The sequence below is a fragment of the Eretmochelys imbricata genome, chromosome 2 (assembly GCF_965152235.1).
Source record: "Eretmochelys imbricata isolate rEreImb1 chromosome 2, rEreImb1.hap1, whole genome shotgun sequence".
NCBI classification, from domain to species: Eukaryota; Metazoa; Chordata; order Testudines; family Cheloniidae; genus Eretmochelys; species Eretmochelys imbricata.
The window spans coordinates 181,481,395-181,503,619 of record NC_135573.1 but is presented as its reverse complement, the minus strand read 5'-3'; the positions used below and the strand labels follow the sequence as shown (position 1 = coordinate 181,503,619).

Below are 22,225 nucleotides of genomic sequence, written 5' to 3'. Positions count from 1 at the left end.
CGACACAATGTGGCCCATCTAGTTCCGGCTCTCCTGAAAACATATGGAGAAGTCTGCTCCTTGGGACTTCCCCAAATGGAGTTGAGGAGAGGTGTGATGTATATTTACTACCACATACAGATATGGGTACCCTAACCAAGCCACGCTGCCTGCATACAACCTCACATGTAATTTATTTTGGTTCTGAGTGAGAATATATTATGCAGCCAGACCTGTTCATAGCCAGTGTAGAGTCATAAATTATACTGCTTTTGTGACATAGTCCTTTGCGGGATCGGACCTATTTTCTGTTGTCAGCTACTATTTGGTCTGTAATATCAGTTTAAGTTTGTAAAGTGCTTTGGAATCCTACCTGATGAAAGGCACTATAAAACTGTAAATGGTTAATTATTGTTATTTGTTATATGTTACTTGATGGAGCGAGGTTTTGATTTTTGTTATCCTCTGTGCCTCACAAATTTTAAGTTGCTTCCAATCATCACATTTCTCCCTGCAGTGAGAGTGACACTGAGTCTTGCCAAGTGTCTTGAAAAAAATTCAAGTACTAGATGAATTGTGGTGAATTTCCCATTTGCCCTGCTCTTATCAGTCGGATCCATTTCAGATTGACTTATTGCTTTGTACTGCCTGGTGAGATTGCACTCCCCACAAAGATGTGTTTGCCTTTACATTTCAGTTTATTATTCTGCATCATGACATTCACTTTGTGATTTGTTGCAACAGGATGTAATGCATTATGAGTGACACAACGTGTTTAAACTGTGCCATAAATCTGCAATAACAGATACGTGAGGCTTGAAGTAGCTATTTCACGTTATTCTTGGACTATTTGGGATAGTGAATAATTCACTACTTGCACATCACTAACAATGAATTTGCTGCACTGAGCCAAACACACAGTGCTGGATTGGTTACAGATCTTGGCACAGCCCTACTGGACAGCAGCTGACAATAGAAACGCAGCACGTATGTTGAAGATTCAGTATAACAATTATGGGAAAAAGCTTCGCTGTCGCATAAGTAAAGGCTCTGAAAACTTGAGTACAAAAGATCATAATTAAAATGAATAAATAATACATTCAGTAAATTGTGAGGGGCACAGAAATGCCATAAACTAAATGGAAAAATGTAATATAAGTTGCAAGTGTCTTTGGAACGTTTCTGTGGTAAGTACAAAATGGATCAGTCTATGTTAAGGCACTTTTTTTTAATTGCCAATAAGAACAACATTATTAAAAAGCTGGTCCAATGTCAAAATGGAGTTTTAAAGGCATACAAGTATCTGTACATGGATTTGATAGGCTTTCAAGTTTCTTCCATTGAGTTGTTAAAAGTCTTTTTAAAAGTCTGGTCCTATAACGTAATGACTCACAGTATCAGTGTTTCTGGTGTTCAGTTTTGTGCTGCCATACTGTGGGGGAAAAATATTTTTATAACTGTTTTTAGTTTCCCATCATGTTTAAATAGAAATTTTTGAGGGAAGAAAAAAGTTAATTTAAACAAAAATCAAGTGAAATGGAAACCTAGTGCTTGTGGGGGGTTGTTTGTTTTTTACATTAAGCTCATAGTCAAATAATGTCATGATAATACAAATTATATTGTGTAAAAATCTTTACCTGCATTACTAAACAGTAGGGTATTAAAAAACGTATTGTACTTGTATGCAATCATCTTGTACCTCATTACAATTGTAACTGCTGCCTCTCATGCTTCCTGACTTTTCCTTCTATCTGGCAGGCTGCAGCTAAAATAATGTTCCTTTTAACCTGCTCTGGCCCTGAACCTTTCTGTATCAAGCTCAAACTCATTGCCCTCACTTTCAAAGTGCAGCCTACATCTCCTCCCTTATATTGCCCTACTCCTTGACTCATGACCTATGCTGTGCTAACTCTTCTAGCTTTCATATTCATTTTGTCTCTTTCTCCCAGTCATATCTTGTGTGTGTGTGTGTGTGTGTGTGTTTGTTTGTTTCTTAGTTAGTTTGATCCTCTGTGTCTGGAACAGTGTCCTTCTTTCAGTGTGCAACACATCTTTACTCTCAGTCTTCCAATCCAGGGTGGCCAACTTTCTAATTTGTGAAAACCGGACACTGAGAGCCAGAACCTTCCCCGCCCCCTGCTCCACCTCTTTCCCCCTAAGGCCCCACCACCCACTCATCTTCTCCCGCCCCCCGTCACTTGCTGCTCTCTCCACTTCCCGCCTGCCACCAGCTGAGCAGGGCTCTAGAGGTGGAGGGGTGATGTGGGCAGGAGGTTCGAGGGCGAGCCACACTCCAGAGGGGAGGGGTGACTGGGGCAGAACAGGGCAGGGAGAACCGCGCTCCAGGGGTGGGGGTACTGGGGTAGAATGGGAAGGGAGAGCCATGCTCTGGAGGTGGAGGGGTGACCAGGGCAGGATGTGAGGGCAGAACTCCGGAACAGGGCACAAAAGAGGCTGAGAAGGGGACTCAGGTTATGAGTCTGGCCACTGGCCCCACTCCTCAAATGCCACAGGTGTGAGGATCCCTCCTCCTGGATGTTGGCTGCCGATACTTCTGTCCGCCAGAGCCACGCAGGTCCTGAGTGCTCCTCCAGCTCCAGCAGCAGCTGCTTGTCCTGCCTTCCCTATGGCAGAATGGAAGCCGATTGCAGATGGTTACTCAGGTAACTGGACTTTTGGTGTCCAGTCAGTAGTGCTGACCAGACACTGTTGGGTCCCCCTTTTTGACCAGACTTTCTGGTATAAAACCAGACACTTGGCAATCCTATTCAAATCTCTCCCTAAAAACCACCTGTTCTAGCTAGCATTCCAAAGCTGAACCCCATGCTAGTGCTATGCATTTCTCTCTCCTTATACCTTATTTTTAAATTTTAAAATGTCTTCATGCACGTTTTACAATATTCCTTTTCTTTATTTGTTGTTACCCACAGTTCCTTGTCCATTCCCTACACTCTCGCGGTCTGAGGTTGTCATTTCTTATGTTCTTCTATTTTAGACTTTTTTTTAGAAGAAGATACCACAGTGTTTTGCTCCTGTAATTGGCCAAGCAGATTGACTGTGCTGTTAATTAATATTGGAGTTGGAAATGTGTTTTGTTATAGTGAAAAATGTTGATGAAAATGAAAAAAGGTTTGGTTTTTGCTGAAGTTTTTCTTGAAATGTTTTTGGATTTTTGTTGAAAAACCGAAAACCCCACAATTTCTGTTTTTTGTTTTTGTTTTTGACAAAACAATTAGAACTGGCTGGAAAATGCTGAATATGTCAAAATTTGGGTGAAAGATCGAAGAATTTTCTGTGGAATTTTCTGACAATTTTCCTCTCTGTTTAAACCAGAAAAATCTTGAAATTTATAAATTTCAGTAAAAAGTGAGGGAAAAAGTAGGAACCTTTTTGCAATTCCCTCCCCTTTGCTCCTCCCTATCTTTCAGCCAGTTCCAACAGTAATAAAACTAGAGATGGGGTCAGCTGTGTAATGTTCAAGTTTAGTTTAGAGTTTGGGTTCAAGGGTGAATCAAGTTGAGGCCAAGTTTAATGACGTCAAATTCTCATAACCTGTTCTCATGAGTTTTCAGCCCGAAATGTGGGGAAATCAGACTCCACACATATTCATTTTTATTATGACAGCTGAGAATTTACAGAAGCTCTATAACTGTCTTGGGTTCCAGTGTTGCAAATACTTATTCAAATGAATAACTTTACTCATATGAGCAGTACCATTGACATAAACATTATCAGCATCAGGACCTTCCCTTTATCATTATTCACATACATCCTTACTATTAAGATAAATAATATAATCTGGAAAATTTAGACTATCAAAACGAGTCCTCTATAATTTTGTCAGTCTCAGCCATGAACTATTTTCAAATAATCTGTAGAGCAAGCATTACTCACTGAAGAAATTCACAAATAATTCTGAATAGGGAGTACATTTCAGAAAATTGCAATCTGCTCACAGACAATTCACAAACAGAAAAAAAAAAAGAGATGATATTTGCATTATTATTTGCACACTTTATTTTTAAATTATCCACTTCCATCCCAGAGAGGTAGTGGTCAAAAACAACAGAAACACCACTCTTTTAAGACCCTCTACACTGGAATATGTACAATTTAAATTCTTTAATGATGATACCTGGTAAGGTATCTAGGTACTCAGGTCCCAATCCTGCAAAGACTTAAAGCACATGCTTAGCTTTATGTACGGTGACTATTGTTTAAAGTGACTAAAACTTTATAGGATCAGGATCTTAATAATGAAATGTGGGAGTGGTGGCCTGATAATTTGGATTTCTGACAATCCATAGGCTAAAACTTCTGGTTTTATTTGATCATACTCACTATCATAATCCTTAAATTTAATGGGAAATGGATAGGGCCCAAAGGCTGCAAACACTGTGCCTGATTATGCTGTTCTTCTGCTTGTTTGTATATTTGTTTATTTATTTATGTGAGAGGGTCTAGTAGTGACTGGAGAGCTACAAAACAAGGAGTTAAAGATCTTGATTGTCTTGATCTTGTGCTTTGTTTCTTTAGTCTGACTGAGTCATGGCTAGTGATTATGTATAATTGAGGAGGGGTGGAGAAGAAGACGAATTAATTGATAAACAATTGCTTGAAGGCTGGGTAATGATGGTGTTTTCATGATACCAGTTAGTGAAGCACCTGCAGGCTGTACCTTTTGGAATTCACTGCTACAGGAGGGTATCATCATGTCAAATGTTGTGGCTGGAATGGATTTTAAAAAGGACCATTAACCTAACATGTAGCTGTGCAAACTAAGACATTGACAACGGTAATCAAATCACATAATTCAGAGTATTATTTAATGGCCTCTGGGGAAAGAAAATGTTTTTTCCTTTATAAGGCACAACTAATTTTCTTGTTTATCACTTTTTTTTAACATCTGATGTTGACTACTGCTGAAGTCAGTCTAAAAGAATTGGTGGATCAGTGATCTGAACTGGTAAATGCTTTCATGCTAAAAAAATTCATTCTGGGCTGCAAATGTAGCTTGCAATAGTTTAGCCTGGAAACGAGGATTTTTTTAAAGTAAATTTTTGAAAGAATGTTGGAAAATTTTAAAATTTTACTTTAAAATAATGAGAGAGTAACAGGTACGATTTTTTTTTTTTGGTAAGACTTTTGCTCTAGTCTCATTAGGCATCTATGGGGAAAGGAAAAACATTATGATGCTGAGATTTAACAAGTAGCTAGTGTACACATGCAAAAGTATGGTTTGTTTAACTTTAACATTAGGAGTTTTAGGACACAGTGCTAATGCACCATCTATACAGTTGCTGGTACATAATTTGATGGAAGTGTGGTAAGGTCTCTAATCCCCAAACAAAGAGCTCTGTTACTCCGATGCTAGCTGTGGCAGCAGCATTAAGAATTTCCAAAATTCTACCTTCTCTTAATTAGACAGGGTGATGTGTTCAATAGCCAGAGCTATGTTCAATATCTTATTGTTTATAAAAGTAGGGGTCTCTTTGTCACCCTCAAATCTCTTGGTGTGTTAAACCAACCCACATGCTGAAATGTATAAATGTCAGAGTCAAAAAAGGGAACCCTATAATAAAGGGAAGCTCACTGGAAATCAGCCATTTTTGAGGGATGAAGATGTGTCCCATTGGCTCCTGTCTGATCACTGCTATCTGTTTTGTCCAGGCAGCATTGGAAGCTTTTTAGAGATTGGCATAGTTTCAGGCATACTGAGAAGAGCTAGATGGGACTTCGCTCCATGAAAGTTCTGTTTGACTCCAGAACCAGATGTTGAATAGCACTGTTTCTAAGGATTTTAAGCATCTTTTCAAGATTTTACACTAGTCTTGTGTGTTTGTGGGTGTGATTCTTATATGACTAGGGCCCTCATTTCTTTTGGCTGAATGTTAAAACGTCTAAGGGGTTCTCATTGTTACACACCCCATTTAACATACCATTTAATGTCATCTTAAAGTTACTAAGGTCTCTCGTGCACTATTATTGTGGAATCTCTGAATTTCAGACTGACTTTTCCTCCTCCCCTTCCTTCCTGCGTTTTCCTTTCTGCTTATCTAATAGTATTGCTGTGTGAATTCTGGCTCTTCAGACTAATCTGTGCCATTCCACACGGTAAAATCATTGGTGGCTGGGTTTCTAGCTCTGTGGATTTTTGGCCATGCGTAATCCCCTTTCCCGGCATTTGAGGCTTATTATTTGGGCTAACAAGATGCTATCTGCAGTCAATACCTATGTAAATATAACCAGCTAGCAAAGATCTTATTCACACCTGATATATCATACAGCCTTTACAACCATCAAGAGACATAACTGCAGGAGCCAGTTCTAAAGCAGGTTGTGTTCTCAGTCTCACAGGGCCCCTTATAGGCTGTAAGAATTGCTGGTGGTCAAGGCCAACCATGCAGATGTCTTTAAAATGTCCCACCGGTGACCAAAAGTCACTTTGTCAAGATGAGAAATGGATTGTGCATAGCTCATTCATGCTGTTGCTTCAGTCTGATGTCAGCTCCATTTACTTGTCAAAAACAGGTATTTTTGTTACTTCCAGCAGTGCAAGTGGAGCCAGGGGTAGGGAGGAGGAAAAGGGAACACAGTCTATGAAAAATATATTTGTATTGCTTCTGCTCAATATATTATGATTATTGAGATTCATAAGCTTTAGACATTCTAGACTCTGTTTGTACATGTGTGAAAGAGAAGGGAATTTGCTTTCCAGAAGTGAGACTGGCCCTGCAGGGCTGTGATTTCAACCACTGAATTTTTCAGGCAGAACATGGTTGTGCAATATTAGTTTCTTCTTTTAGACACGGTAACTTTCTTTCCAGAGAAACATTTACAAATAAAAACGTAATTACCTGGGTCTGCTCAGCACCACAAGGCATTCTGAATATTTCTCTTTCAAAGAGCCAGGTTTGAGCCTCTTAACTCATACTGGTGGTTTCATTGATTGCAGTGAAAGTACTTGTAAGGTCTGCACAAACTAGCCCAAAAGTAGCAGTGGCCTAGCCACAAAATGTGGTCATGAAGCAGAGACACACAAGGAGAAGACATGTCAAATAAGGTGTCATTTTTTACATAGTCACTTTTCTGACCATGACCTCATTTGGGCCCTGACTCTGATCTCATTATATCAATTGGATGAGGATCAGGCCCTTTGAAAAGCCAGCCACCGAGATAAGCTATCCATGCAGTGATTAGCACAGATGCCTCAATGTGACATTAATAACTGCAGCTCAAAGCTCAGTCCTGTTTGACCTGAGGTTATGAAGTGCAGAGGAAGGAGGTACTGCACGGTGAAGGCCTGAGAGAAAAGACACTGAAAATTCTCGCCTCCTTCAAAAAGTCCAGGTTGAAACTGGCACAACACTGCTACCCCTTTGTCTCAACAAGCCTCAGTGAATAATTATTTCTTTTTGTATCACAGGCAAGAAAACAAAAAGCAGGGTCAGCACTTAACAGACTTGAAGAGGGCTAAAACAGCAGTGTCTGGAGTCCATGTGCTTAGAAAACAAACTGTTGCTACTTTCTTTTGGACTACTATTTTTATTTGGTGGCTGTTCCTCAAGCACTTTCATCCTATTTGAAAACCTGCTTAAATGAAGAACTTCTCTGTTGTTGTCCTGTTTTTTTGTAATCTACCATTTTTGGGAAACTTTTAGGACTCTTCTTAATTTTTGAGGTGTAGGGTGAGGTATGTGTATTGTGGGACTCCCTGAACAAAATCCAAAACACCATACTTTTAAAAGTCTTTTTGAAATTATTTTTAAAGGATAAAAAGAACCCCTTATGTATCCCCTGTTACTGCTTTTGGCATACATCATATTTTAAAGGATACAATACTATGACAACACTGTCAATTAGTGATGTATTGGGGTAATATATCATCAGAACATCTTTTCTTTAGAGAATACGGGCAGTAAAAGACCAGGCAGATCAGCAGGGAATCATCTTTTTTTCTTTCTTTTTCTTTAATCTAACTCTGTTTTTGGGTTGTACAGAAGTGAATTTCTTCATGGGATATGACTTGTTGCAAAATAAGCTAGGAGGCCCAGTGGGCTTTGTAAACCCTTTTAAAACTGCATGGCTTCAGGGGCTTCTTTGTTCAGAGTTTTTCATACAGGCTCTGGCCTTTAAGAAAGCCCCAAAAGGCCACTACCTGAATCTCCAGTGTAAAAGCTTAGCTAAGCAGACGTCAGATACAAGAAGCAATAAAGGTTGCTCTCAGACACAATGATGGGTATGTCATTGTTCAGACAATATATTTATACATTTATTTCATTAAAATAACTTAGTTAATGGAACTGTTTTAAATAAATGTTCAATAAAGTCACATTACAGCACTAAAAGAAAAATTAAGGACCATCCACTTGGTGTAATAGGTCAAACAGAAACACAATGTCTGGCTTCATCAGAAAAGGGAAATCTTGAACTTGAGGACAGATGCTGATGTGTTTCTGAGCATTTTCTGTATTTTCATGGTGGTGTGCTTCACTTTACTGCAATAAAGCCAACCCTGGGAAATAAACAGAACATGGGTAATGGGGCCAAGATGGGAAGAAATAGAAGTGGAAGGGTTGCTCTGCTGAAGGGTCAGAGTTGACGGAAGGTTTAGAGATTGAATAGACCTTGAAACTTTGGCTTGGTCAACATTAGAAAACTTGCACCAGTTGGTTTTAAACCAATCTTATTAAACCCAAATCCCTAACATAGAAACACTTGGAACAGTTTAACCCTTGCTTAAATCAGTTGAGTGTAATTTGGAACTTAGCTATGTAAACTTCAAAGGTTATTCTAAGCAAAGGTTAAACTTGCTTAAGTTTATCTACATTAGGGGTTTGTATCAGTTTAGCTAGATCAGCACAGTTGTACAGTATACGCAAGAGACACACAGCTATAACTGTGGAAAATATAATTTGCTTTCTTAGTCACAGACTTAGATTCAAACTGACACACGTCGTATCTGACCAAGGTTCTACTTGTCTTACTGACTGCTAATTTGCATAAGATTCAGCATCGACAAAGAGCTATTTAGTATTTACTATTACTCCTTTCATAATGCTAATACCTAGCACTTTTATATAGCCCTTTCCAGCAGTAGATCTCAAAGTGCTTAACAAAGGAGGTCAGATGTAGACTTTAATAGGAATATAAAACATATTTATATTTAATTTTAAAAAATACCCTAATGGAAGATTGTAGCTAAGAATTTTAAATGCACACAAATCAGGAAAGTCAAAGGTTTGGTTCCCACAGAACCATAACATTACCCCCAAACTTTTACCTGCCTTCCAGTTTATATATACTATTTTGTGTTACTGTATATGCTGCTAAGTTTGCACTGAAACCTGAGGTTCATGTCCCTATTGACAGAGAGTTTCATATTATATTCTATTGAATGGTGAGAAGCTTTGCTTTTGACTTCACTGGGACAAAGATTTGACCCTATCACACGTAAAAGGTTAAAGTGAGGAAAAATGTTTAAGTGGATAGGGCACTGACCTAGGAGACCTGGGCTCTATTCCTGGCTCTACCATTGACCTACTATGGGCAAATTACTTCACCCTTGTGTGCATTCGTTGTCTGTCTACCTTGTCTATTGTAATTATAACTCACCAGGATAGGAGCCATCTCCTAATATGTGTTTGCACACTGTCTAGCATAATAGGCTCGTGATCTCAGTTGTGCCTCTAGGTGTTACAGTAATACAAATAAATGATCATATTAAATGAAGCTCCTCCTACTCATGGTGCTGCAATAGCAGGCCACTGGGCTGTCTTGAGGGAAAATCAGGCTTGCAACTGACCACAGAGGTCAATTTCCCCAAACTGGTGAACATTAGGTACATTGCAGAAATGGTATGTTTGGTCTAAAGGGGGTTGTGAGTGGTGAGTACTGAACTACTTGTACATAGTACTGTGTTTTTTGGTTGTGGTGCGGAATACACATCTGCAGTGAAATTTCTGGGTCTTCTTTCAGCAAGCAAGGGCTTTGTTTTTAATTGCGCTTCCTGGGGGAGAACTGAAATTCTGAAGAGAGTAGTTGATATTGGCAGAGCTCCACCGCGGAGAGATCTGTAGCACTATCCCTGCTCAATGTCAACAGTGGCCTGCTGCTTTGGGCATTGGGGACATAGGAGCCTAAGAGATTATGAAAATGTGGAAACAAGCAAGAAACTACTGTGTGCTGTATTTGGAAAAAAAGGTGGTTTTGTGTTCACAAGAGGAAAAATTTTGTTTTTGCAAGGACTGAGTTGACATATTTGATTCATGATGAAATATCATTTGTATCAATATAACACAACTTTATGCTGAAAACCTGGTAACATTTTTACTATGAGCAAGCCCCCAGTCTGCAACATTTAAGCATACGCTTAGTTTTACTCATGTTTGTACTCCTATTACAGTTAATGAAACTAGTCACTTGCATGAAGGTAAGCATGTGCCTCAATGTTTGCAGGGTATAGATTTGAATTTGTAAATCAAGACAATGTTATTGTTTTTTGCAGAAAATTGTCTGTTTCACAGACAAATATTTTTTCCATTTTGCACCATAACCGTTTTTTAGTATCCTTTTATTTTTGTTTTAGTGTCTTTTACCTGCAAAAACTTCCATTTGTTTAATTGAAATTAGATACAAATTTGAGGGGAAACAATGAAAATGAGAAATTTTTCTTACCCCACTTGTCAGTGGTGAGACATTTTCTTACAGTCCACTGCTTTGTGAGTGCTTTCGCCTCCCTTTTCTCACTCAGGGCCTAATTTTTCAATTCTTACTCATGCAGAGCAGGGCTTACTGAAGAGAGTAATCCCAGTGAACTCAAGAGGGAGTACTTGATTGTGTAAGTGGTACTCGTGAGAGAAGGTTATAGAACTGGAATCTGAATCATAAACTAAGCAACAGTACCAAATGATCAAGGGTGGGATTTTCAAAGGCACCTGACTTTGGAGCAGTTGTCCCATTGATTTTATATGGGAAGTGTGCTCCTAAGGCTGTGTCTATATTAGGGAACTTACAGCGATGCAGCTGTACTGATGCTGTAAGGTCTCTCATGTAGTCACTCTACGCCAATGGGAGAGAGCTCTCCTGTCAACATAATTTAATCCACTCCCAATGAGCTGCTGAAGCTATATCGGTGGGAGAAGCTCTCCTGCAAACATAGTGCTGTGCATACTAGTGCTTATGCCAGTGGAATTTATGTCACTCGGGGGTGGATTATTCACACCCCTGAGAGGTGTACATTTTGCTGACATAAGTGGCAGTGTAGACATAGTCGAATTTATAGGTGCTTTTGAAAAGTTCACCCCAAATTCTTGAAGGACAATTTTTATCCTTGTTTGAAGGCTTTCAGCGTGACTTACATTATTGTTTCAGACGACAAATGCATACACTTAATCTCCTATTCTTCAAAAATTTAAAAGCATGTCCTTAATTTTATGTTGTGTGGGTTATCCCACTGAAATCCAGGCATAAAGTTAAGACTAGACTATCTGAAGAGTGCATTAGTGTGACCAGCATAACGTAAATAGTGGTTGGAAGTAACTGCAGGATTGGGCCTTAATGTCAGATCAGATTTCTATCCCATGGTATCAACCTTCTCAGTCAGTCTTCCTTGTTCTCCCTTTCCACACAGATCTTTTTGTTTTTGTTTAAATGAATGTTTAGGTAATATTTTTCCTGTTCAACAAAGAGGCACAGATTAGATATTTAAAATCTACATGATTCAATATAAGCCTCAAAAACAAACAAACAAACCAGAATGTCACAGTGGAAATTTACCCTTTGACAATCAGCATCAGTGATAACTTTACAGCCAATTCTACCCCTATATTGGCCAGTAAAACAATGGACTCAGAACATAGTCAACTGGATCACTCTGCAGAAAGAACAGGAGTACTTGTGGCACCTTAGAGACTAACAAATTTATTTGAGCATAAGCTTTTGTGGGCTACAGCCCACTTCATTGGATGCATAGAATGGAACATATAGTAAGCAGATATATAGATATAGATATAGATACACACATACAGAGAATATGAAAAGGTAGAAGTAGCCACGCTGGTGCAGCCACCAAGAAACAAGGACTCCTGACCTTTTTCTCTTCCAAATTTTCTCAAGCCAAATGCAGGCTACAGAAAGTAGTCCTCCTAGTGGTTGTTCTGTGAAACAGCAGAGACCCAATAGGGAATCCAGTAGGAATTTGGCTGCTGCTTCAAGCTGTGGTTTGGCACAAGTCCTGTGCAAGGTCTCTGCCAAACATTCAGTTGTTTTTTACTCTTTCTTTTCATGTTGACATTTTATTTTACTGTACCACATGAGCTTATGACTGTTAGTCTTGATATACTTTGTTGTTAGAATGGGGTACTATGCACAGAGTTCTTTGATGGAAGGTAAAAATATGAGCTATAAGTTGCAGATGAACAAATTATGGTGAGAGGAAGCTTCAGAAAAGGCAACATGAAGTTCTAGCCTAAAATAGCCTCTGCCTAACTTATCTTTTAGGTAAATGAATTTTCATCTCCTTTGCACTTACTCTGAAGAAGAGAATTTCAGTGGCAAGTTTTGGGAGATGTGAAAAAAAAAAAAGTGGGTTCCAAACAAAATATTCTAAACTTCTCTTGAACATGTTAGAAATATAATTCTCCAGGTGCTGGACTCAATTAATACAGGAAAGAAGATTCAGTCAGACTCTGCAGCCCTTCATGAGGTCCTTTATTCTATGTGAGCCTGAGATTCCGAGCATGAACCCTACATGTCTTTGCTGTGTAGTCACAAGGGACTTACATCAGATGTGGCGGTATTGTTATGAATCAGCTTGACCCCTTTTAAAATATTACTTTTTCCCCAAACCTAATAAAACAAACCTAGATGCAGTCTAGTTATGTTCTCTCCCTTTCTCTCTGAGTGTATATGAACATTAAATTAAAAAAAAAATCCCAGATGTGAATCCATAAACCATCTGTTTAAAATAACTATTGTGTAGGACTATAATTACAAGTTATTTATTATGAATCTTGGGATCCTATTATGGATTTTGACTGACTCCCAGGTTTCTGATTTAGCAAATGGCTTATATATATATATGAGCTATGTGTCTCTGCTGCACTTTTCAGTGCCCAAGTGCATGTCCTTTTAATGAAACAAACAAACAAAAAAACACTCTTATAAAAGATGGCTTCTGCATGTTGCAGTCCAATATTGCTGTTCTTAAGAGAAAACCTCTGAAAGTATCTGAGAGCTTTCAACAGCTTCAGAAACAATGTTGACAACACAGATGCAGATTTGGTAGTATAGCTCTCCTTCATGCTGCTAGTTAACAATTCCTTAAATGTATGGCTTGGACAAGTAATGAAATGTTATGATTACTAGAGGGTGGAACTTATTTGGAAGGAAAGGGCTTGCTGTTAAAATCCATTTGGCTCAATTGCTGGCTCACCCTGCTGCACCCTTGCAAAACTAATGGGGAGGAGAAAGAGAAATTTAAATAAGCAGACTGGTGGTACATGTTACAAGCAATATTTTGGAAGGGTGGGTGAAACCCCTCACCCCCTCAAGAATTCCTCCTTGTTTGGTAATGTTTTATCTTCTTACTCTTGCACACCATGGGCCTAGAAGATCTGCATTGTATAATAGACTACAATAGACTAAACAATGATTTACCAGCCCTGCTTTATCTTCTGTCTTGTATGAATAATATGAATAGTGTTAGCCCTTTCCTCCACGTCAAGTCCCCCGGGTCTTGAGTTTTGCTAAGATGTGCTCTTATATGAAAAACTAAAGAACTATAACAGTATATTCAGCAATAGTTTAAGGGCTAAAATCAGTCATGGAAGAAACAAGTGCAACTCCATGAGCTTCAGGGGAATTATGCTTGTTTATGTTGAAAACAAGAGGGCTTTATGGTTAAGGCACTGGACTCAGGAGATTGGTGCTTAATTCTTGGCTCAGCCACAGACTTCCTATCTGACCTTAGGCAAATTGCTTAATCTGTCTGTCTGTGCCTCGATTTTTTTCCATCAGTAAAATGAATATAATAAATAGTCCTTCCCTTTTTCCTCCCTTTGTCAGTCTTGGCTATTTAGACTGTACGCTCTGTTTTATCTCTTAGTGTGTGTTTGTACACACAGTGTGGCCTGGATCTTTCTTGAGGTCTCCTAAGTCTAGATGCTACTGTAATACAAATAATAATAATAATGTCATAGCTGAATTTGACATAAGATGTTTGTCCTTTAGAATTTTGATGTTAGTGGTGCTTCCCCCCTTTCTATGTGCATGGAGAAATCTGACACACAGGGAGGCTTTCAATAGTATAGGTTATATTATTACTTTGAAATTCAGAAAAAATTCTGTAAAATTCTATGTTGGGACTATCTTTTTCTTCTCGATTATTTCCCAAATTTGCTAATATGCCTTTTCTAACTCTCAGATCTAAGAAGTGATCTTGGAATATGAAGATCATGATAGGTTCTTATCTGCCTCTTCCATCATCATCATCAGTGATAAAGATTCTACAATCATGATGTAGCTGAAAATGTTGATGATGCATGAAGCAGAATAGGATGCAACTTGTCCTGCCATTATTTTATTAGTTCTATGGTGCCAATGATAATAAAAACTTGTCTTTGGCAGTGAAGTAAACAGATTTAAATCAGATTTGTGGGGTCAAATATGAAGTCTTTAATCAGGACCCATTTGTACCACCTTTAAATGCAAGCAGAAGGCTCATCCTTACACCCATCTCCAGTCCTAGGCCACCTCCAAACTCAGAGGAAGGTCAGGATTATGTGAGAGGAGAGGGAATTAGTATGCTCAGGGGAGGAGTGGGTGGGCAGGATGTAGAGTTATGGTGGAGGAGATGCAGTATTCCCCTGGCAATCAGGGAACAAAGGTAATCCAAATTGGGGTGTAATCCTTTTTGGTAACCCTCCCTGCCATCTGCAATAGTGATTCCCCCTTTAAATTGGGGTCCCATGTGTAGTTGCCACCTGGTGATGCTTTGGTAGCATGGCTCCAATGGAGCTATATTGCCACAGAGCAGAGGAGGCCCGTGGATACACAGGGTCTTCCTGGATCGCCCTTTTCTCCTGCAGATACCCTGAGATTCATGAAGTCTATAAATCAGTTTATATGACCTGTATTATATTTGGGCAAATCCTCTCTTACCCCCATTGCCCCCAATGAAACAATTCAGCAGGAAAATTTCTAGAGGTCTAGTGTAGAGATTTTCTTCCCTTCAACTCCTCCAGTGGATATTTTTTCACAGGAGGGGGTGATGAAGCCCTCAGTTTTAACTCAGCCTTTTCTGAGGCAAACTTCCATTAAACTAAATGAGGATTTGCCTGCATTGTTTTGAATATGGATCTGAGGATTTGGTTCACAGGTAGCAGATACTGTAGGTTTGATTCTGTTCCCACTTACACTGATTTCACCCTGGATCAAATCAGTTTAAGTCAAGGGTGTTACACTGGTGTAAGTAAAAGTAGGATTTGGCATACTGCATTGAATAAAGAAAAGGAGTACTTGAGCTTATGCTCAAATAAATTTGTTAGTCTCTAAGGTGCCACAAGTACTCCTTTTCTTTTTGCGGATACAGACTAACATGGCTGCTACTCTGAAACCTGCATTGAATAAGAAGTTGTCGAGCCAATTTCACTAATGTGCTCTGATTGCTTTGTGTCAATCCAGCATTGCAAAACTGGCTGATTAAATCCAGGTTTATAGTTGCTTTGCAACACTGGAGAGGTGCAAAACTGGAGTAGTGTGTCAGTGAATCTATCACACTAGTTACAATCTGTTACAATAGTCATATTTCTGACTACAACTGCATGTTAGTTAACAACTTTAGGGCCTGATTCTCATTTATGCTGATTTCACATTGATTTAACTAGTTATTCCTGGTTTATGCTGGTGTAAGAATCAAGCCCTTTCTACTCCCCGCCAGATTAGACAGTGACTGTGAGAAGAATAAAGCTGTGATTTTAAGTCCCAGAGGCTTATAATAAAAGCTTTATATCTTCCTTCACAAGCACCTTGAGCAAGGCCACAGGAAGCAAAAGGAGGCAAAGGGGTGATGTGCGCAGAGCCTCTTGTGCTTCAGTTTTCTGATTGACATTTTTCTACCTCTTTGATTTTTTTCAGTCTCTAATTAAGCCATAAAATCCATTGAGAGAGACACTAGCATCTGGTAAATGGCTACCTGTGTCATTTAATGAACTAGTAATTATAGGTGGAGTTCACTTCAGAGGGTTAAATTTAAGACAGGAATTTCAAGTAGCAAAATTTTACTTTAAAAGATAAATGTGTTTGTTTTCTACCCTTGTTCAGTTCTAGGGTTGCTCAGTGTGGTTGACAATCATAGGGAAAAGCCGAAGGTTGAGGAGCTACTATTAACTAGGCAATGGAAAAGCCCCTTCGTTTGCAGTTTAAAACAATTTTTACTGAAAAATTCCTGGGTTTTACAAAAAGTGTTCTTCATTTTTTTCTGATTTTTCAACCTACTTTTGTATCATTCAAACATGTAAAAATAACTTGTTTTATTAGGAAAATACAATACAGTGCATGAGATATATGTATTACGATAATAAATTAGTCTGTGTGTATATGCAAAGCTGCCTGTTGAAATAAGACTATGTATTTGTCTAGAAGATGCACACAATAAACAAACAGGCACGCATGCAAGCTCTGAAGTGCGTGCTCATCTGAATGTACTGATGAATCTCACACCCACCATGTACATATTTCAAGCTGTTGGCAGATAACAGTTTAAAGATTTGACACTCTAAAGTGGGAAGAAAATGAAAATCTATATCAGAATACGTTTCAGAACACAAGGAAGTATTCAAAAGTTTAAAAAAAAACTAAAACAGGAGAAAAGGATGAAGCTGAGTGTACATGCTGCAAATGGTGTGGCCCAATTATTAAATGTAAATATTTATAGACCAATAGTTCTAAGTCTACAACAGGAAACCGTTTATTCAAATGAAAAGTCTTATTTGGGGATTAGATACATTGTTTTCTTAAACTCAGAGGTGGCATTGTGTTTTGAGTTCTGTTTTAGTTCTGCAGCAAATGACATTGATGAACAGAATTCAAAGCATTAATCCACTGAATATTTCCCCCCCCGTCTTTCCATCCACCAAAATAAACCCCAGTATTTACCCAGAAAAATTATTAATAGTTTTTAACACTGATTGTCACCTGTTTTTGTTGTTGTGGCAATAAACACTGATAAATACCTGAGAAAAATTGAACAAAATAATAACTGAAAACGAAGGGCCCTACCAATGGATTACCTTGTGCTAAACATTCCTGTGTTAATTCTTCTTAGTATATTCAGTGGTATCCTCCAGCTTGGTCACTGACTTTTCTTTATAGGATGGTGGCAGTATAATATGCAGTTATTTTACCCTCTTGGATAATCTGATTTCTGAACAGTTTGAGGACAAGACATAAATCATAACAACCACTTACTAAGAAAGGCTGGGATATTGCCAAGATTGTTTATCAACATTGGCACATGGCAAGAGGGTTGTGTGTTTTTCTTTGGGGTACAGACCTCCACCAGTATCTGCGCTTTTGTCATTTTAAAATAGGATCACTAAAACGTGCAGTGTATGGGACTACGTCTTGAGGACCTCAGGAAATTGTAGAGAGTGCAGATTGTGGCTGCCCACTTAAGTGGGATTTCCCACATGGAACACATCAAATATGTGATCTGTGGTGATTACCAGTTGTTATCTAAGTGGAGGTTAAGCTGTAAAGCCCTATGTAGTTTGGATCCTGAACAGTTTAGGAACCTGCATCTCTCATGATCCCAAGGCAGATGGGATAAACTGAGGGGTCAAGCAAACAGCTCCCTGATTTAAATGAGTTTGGGACTGCTGGCAGGTTGTTAAAGGAAGTTCTGCACCAGCTTGGCCCCTTGGAATGACAGAGCCCAGATCTGATGGCCTTCAGGTCATGTTGCAAAGCTTATTTGTTTTCCTAGGATTTTCCTGAGGGGATTGGGAGTTGAGAAGGATTTCAAAATAGATAGTTTGGGGGAGGGGTAGGAAGGGAGAACTTTTAACTGCTTTTGTGCCAGCTCATATCTGAACAACAAAAAAGATAGAATAATTAATTATATATTTCTAAAGAATTGTTGTTCTTAATTATTTGACCATGCACGGAGAGATGATACATTAGAACATTTTGGGCCATTGGTTGCTCCATTGAAGTCACTGTCATCACACTAATTTATATCAGCTGAGTATTTGGCTGTGTGTGTGTATGCTATGCAGTGTATAAATTTATATATGTACTGTAAATGAAATGCAAAAATAACCCTTGGAGTGGTGTCTTCTGCGTTGCACTTTGTGTAGTAATTTACATCAGTGAAGTGTAGGTGAAAGGCAGTGGAGAATCAGAACTCCTATGTTAACACAATGTAGAAACCGATATATTTAAACACAAAAATGTTAGGGAATGCAAAAGTTATACTTGCAAAGTAATCTTATGGGCCCAATACTGGAAGGTATTAAGTTGCTCCTGAGAAGAACCAACCCCCTCAATTCTCATTGAAATCCAAGGAGTTTTAGTTTACTCAGCACAGTGCAATATTAGGCCCTAAGTGAAGAAAATGTTTACTGAATACAAATTATTCATTACATCATCTTTTAGTCTTTATTTGCAAATTATGGATTCAGTGACTGGATCTTAGAATCTCCCATGTATGACAACTAGTTAAACACTGATTAACCCTTTAGCACTGGACAAATGAATCACCAGTAAATGGATTTGTTGTTGTTGGTATCACTCTCCCAATTAAGCAGCATTAATGATCATTTACTCTCATGAGGCATGAAATCTGTTCCCTGGGAGATGTTCAAACAAAGCAGCAATCCCAAATAAATGTAGCTGTATTAAGACCTTCATTTAGCAGAGCACCTAAGCATGTGCTTAATCCCATACCTATTTAGCAAATAATTAAGTAAGTGCTTAACTTTAAGTATATGCTTAACTCTCATAGACTGCAGTGGGACATAAGCATATATTTAAAGTTAAGCCTGTGCTTAACTTTATTAGGCCCTACGTGCATTGTTATGTGTGTGCAGGGCTTAAATTCTCCCTGAATGTTTCCCAGAGCCCTGGGGCTCAGGGCTTCAGCCTGTGGGAGGCACCGGTGCTCCCATGGGTTTGAAAATATTTACCGGAGCTTCGTTCTGGATGGCTCCGGCTGAATTTAAACTGTGTGTATATGTGTATACAGTAGAACCTCAAAGTTATAAACTAACCGGTCAACCACACACCTCATTTGGGACCAGAAGTACACAATCAGGCAGCAGCAGAGACCAAAAAATAAAAAGGGTGGGGTGGGGTGCAAATGCAATACAGTTAGGGTGACCAGATGTCCCGTTTGTAAAGGGACAATCTTGTTTTTTGGGACTTTTTCTTATATAGGTGCCTATTACCCCACACCCCCATCCCATTTTTTCACAGTTGCTATCTGGTCACCCTAAGTATAGTACTGTGTTAAATGTAAACCACTAAAAAAATAAAGAGAAAGTTTAAAAACAAAGATTTGACAAGGTAAGGAAACTGTTTCTGTACTTGTTTAAATTAAGATGGTTAAAAGCAGCATTTTTCTTCTGCATAGTAAAGTTTCAAAGTCAATTATTAAGTCAATGTTCAGTTGTAAATATTTGAAAGAACCACCATAATGTTTTGTTCAGAGTTACGAAACTTCAGAGTTATGAACAAGCTCCATTACTGAAGTGTTCATAACTCTGAGGTTTTATTGTATTTAAAACTGCTGTCACTTTAGAAATAACAGCAAATGAAAATGCTTGAAACAGTTTTGTTAATATAGCCCTATTATCAGAGAGCTGTCCCTGTGCTATGAACTTTTCATAAATATCTCCTCACTTGGCATTTATATTTCTTTTTTGTTTTTTAAACTGAATCCATTCAAACCCAACTGAGTTATTATTTGGCTTGGAACTTTAGACGGTTGCACTTTAATTCACTGTACTACTCGGGACTGTTGGACAGTTGTGAGCAAATATTTTTGTTCACACAAGGAAGTCTTGGATCAGGTACTCTAATAGTTTGAAATATAATTTACAAAAATATTATCATTTCTACAGTATACCAAAAAGTAATATTAGAATGGGAAAAGGAATCACACGTTTCCTTTGGCATTACTTTATCTAGGTTAGATCTCCTTTTAATGTTGTGCTTTCCGCCCCCACTCGTCCTCTCTTCTCAGTATGTACTATGAGGGAAAAATACTGTCTGTTTCTATGAGGGAATTTTTGATTATTTTGAATCACAAAGGTCTCTTGTCAAGCAGGGAGTGACTTCCTAAACCCATATTTCAATTTTGGAGTGTCATGAAATGGAGAATAAATGTTTGATTTTTGCTTTCAACAGCATTTGCCTTTTTTGTCTAGAATAAGGAAGTGACATGCAAACGAGAGAAGTGTCCGGTGCTTTCCAAGGAGTGTTCTCTGGTCATTAAGCAGAGAGGAGCCTGCTGTGAGCAATGCAAAGGTGCAGTTTCCTTCATATATTCTCTCTCTTTATTTATTTTTTTTAAGTTTCTCAGTTCTTGAATTTGTTTTGCCAGTTGTAGAGTGAAGACTAAAGCTTTCCATCTCTGGCTACTGGTGGCCCCAAAAATGGCAGTAATTTTAAGAAATCCCCAAGTTATGGGGAGATACATAGTTTTATAATATGAACATGTAAATTAGTTAGTTTCCAAGATATCATAATACCTTAAAACACATTTTTGTTTCTACTTCATTAGTAGTGCTTTATTATTATGATGAAATTATATTATTATTCCCAGAGGAAGGATGCCAATGTGAGGCTAAGCACTATATGGAAACAAAATCTTAATAGAGTTAGTGAAACAGACTCCAAACATTTGGCAGGACTGCCAAATTTCCCTCAGAAGATGAAGAGTCCTTGCTGCTGCTACTTTATTACCCATATTCACTACTTTTCCAAAACTTGTTTTCTGCATGTTTTCATTGTTTGTTGTCACGATCAACCAATGTAAAGAGTTGGCCAGGATGCCCCCTACTCACCCCACCCAACCATCATTCCCACCACATCCATAAGAGATTGCTGTGGTCAGAAGTGAAGTGATAGCTGGTTTGAACATTCAAGCAGACCTCTAACCTTTCTTCCCTGTATTAGAGATTTCACACCTACAGGCTCATAGGTTTCTGACTGGCTGGTATTCTTTGCTGTCTCCTACAAGTGAATAAATATGCAGATGCTTACTCCTTATGCTTCCAGAAGCACCCTTATCCCCTCTTTTTCAGTGAAGAAAAAGAGAAGTGCAGCTTAGAAAATAGCATGGCAGCTGCTGCTATTTCTGCATTTCTGTATAAAACAAACATCCCCCTCACCAACACAGTGTATTTTATGTTATTGAATTCTATTAATATACATGATAGCAATGAGCCATAAATCTTGTAAAAAGTTTAGACTTTAGTAAAAGCTACTTGCATCTGGTGATAATTTAAACTAAAATGTCCTAAAAAGGGAACTCAGCAACAATGCAAACAGTACATGCTTAGTTCTCAGCTATAATTTTTCTTCAAAGTGCTTTAGAAATTGAATTAGCTAATTATTAAATTCCCACTTCTTCTTCTTCTTTTTTTTTTTTTTTTGGTCCTTTACTATACAATAAATGGATTGTGGTAATAAAGAAATATGTTTTTTACATAATTACCATACTGATACAAGTGATACATTTTGTAATTAAAATCAGTAGAAAGTGTCTTTTTTTTTAATAGTGACACAGTGAGGTAATGTGCCATAAAACATGGTAAAACTGTTGAGAGACTGCTCAGTAGTACTCAGCTGATGAAGTAAAGAATTTCCGATTCAGCCAGCTTTTACTTTCTCTCTCTTTTTTTTTTAATTTATCTTTTTTATTCCCCAGGGGTGGTCGGGGTGACTTTGGGAGGGAAGTGAGGTAGAATAAATTGCTGGGGAATTCTAAATCCAAACCCCAATGCAAACATTCTACCACCCTGCCGGAAAAAATATAATGGCAGGAAAACAGACTACTCTATAATTCAGGCAGAAGAGACATGATGGATATGTATTTTTCCTGGATGACTAAAGACATATGATGGCTGATCTATTTATGCTTTGCTTCTGTGGTCCAGTTTAGATTTCTGAACATGCCTGGCAAACCCAAATTCATAGATTTGTCTAAAACTTTGACACTTTTTTTTAAGCCAAGGAAAGG

At 38.3% G+C, this 22,225-nt stretch overlaps 1 protein-coding gene across 1 annotated transcript in view; it reads left to right on the top strand.

Moving 5' to 3' along the window:
• BMPER (BMP binding endothelial regulator) overlaps positions 1 to 22,225 on the top strand; it is a 191,487-nt gene that overhangs the window by 7,004 nt on the left and 162,258 nt on the right. Inside the window, exon 3 of the mRNA XM_077809237.1 lies at positions 20,409 to 20,508. Within this exon, the coding sequence (XP_077665363.1) occupies positions 20,409 to 20,508 (100 nt within the window). The remainder of the gene's footprint in view (positions 1 to 20,408; positions 20,509 to 22,225) is intronic.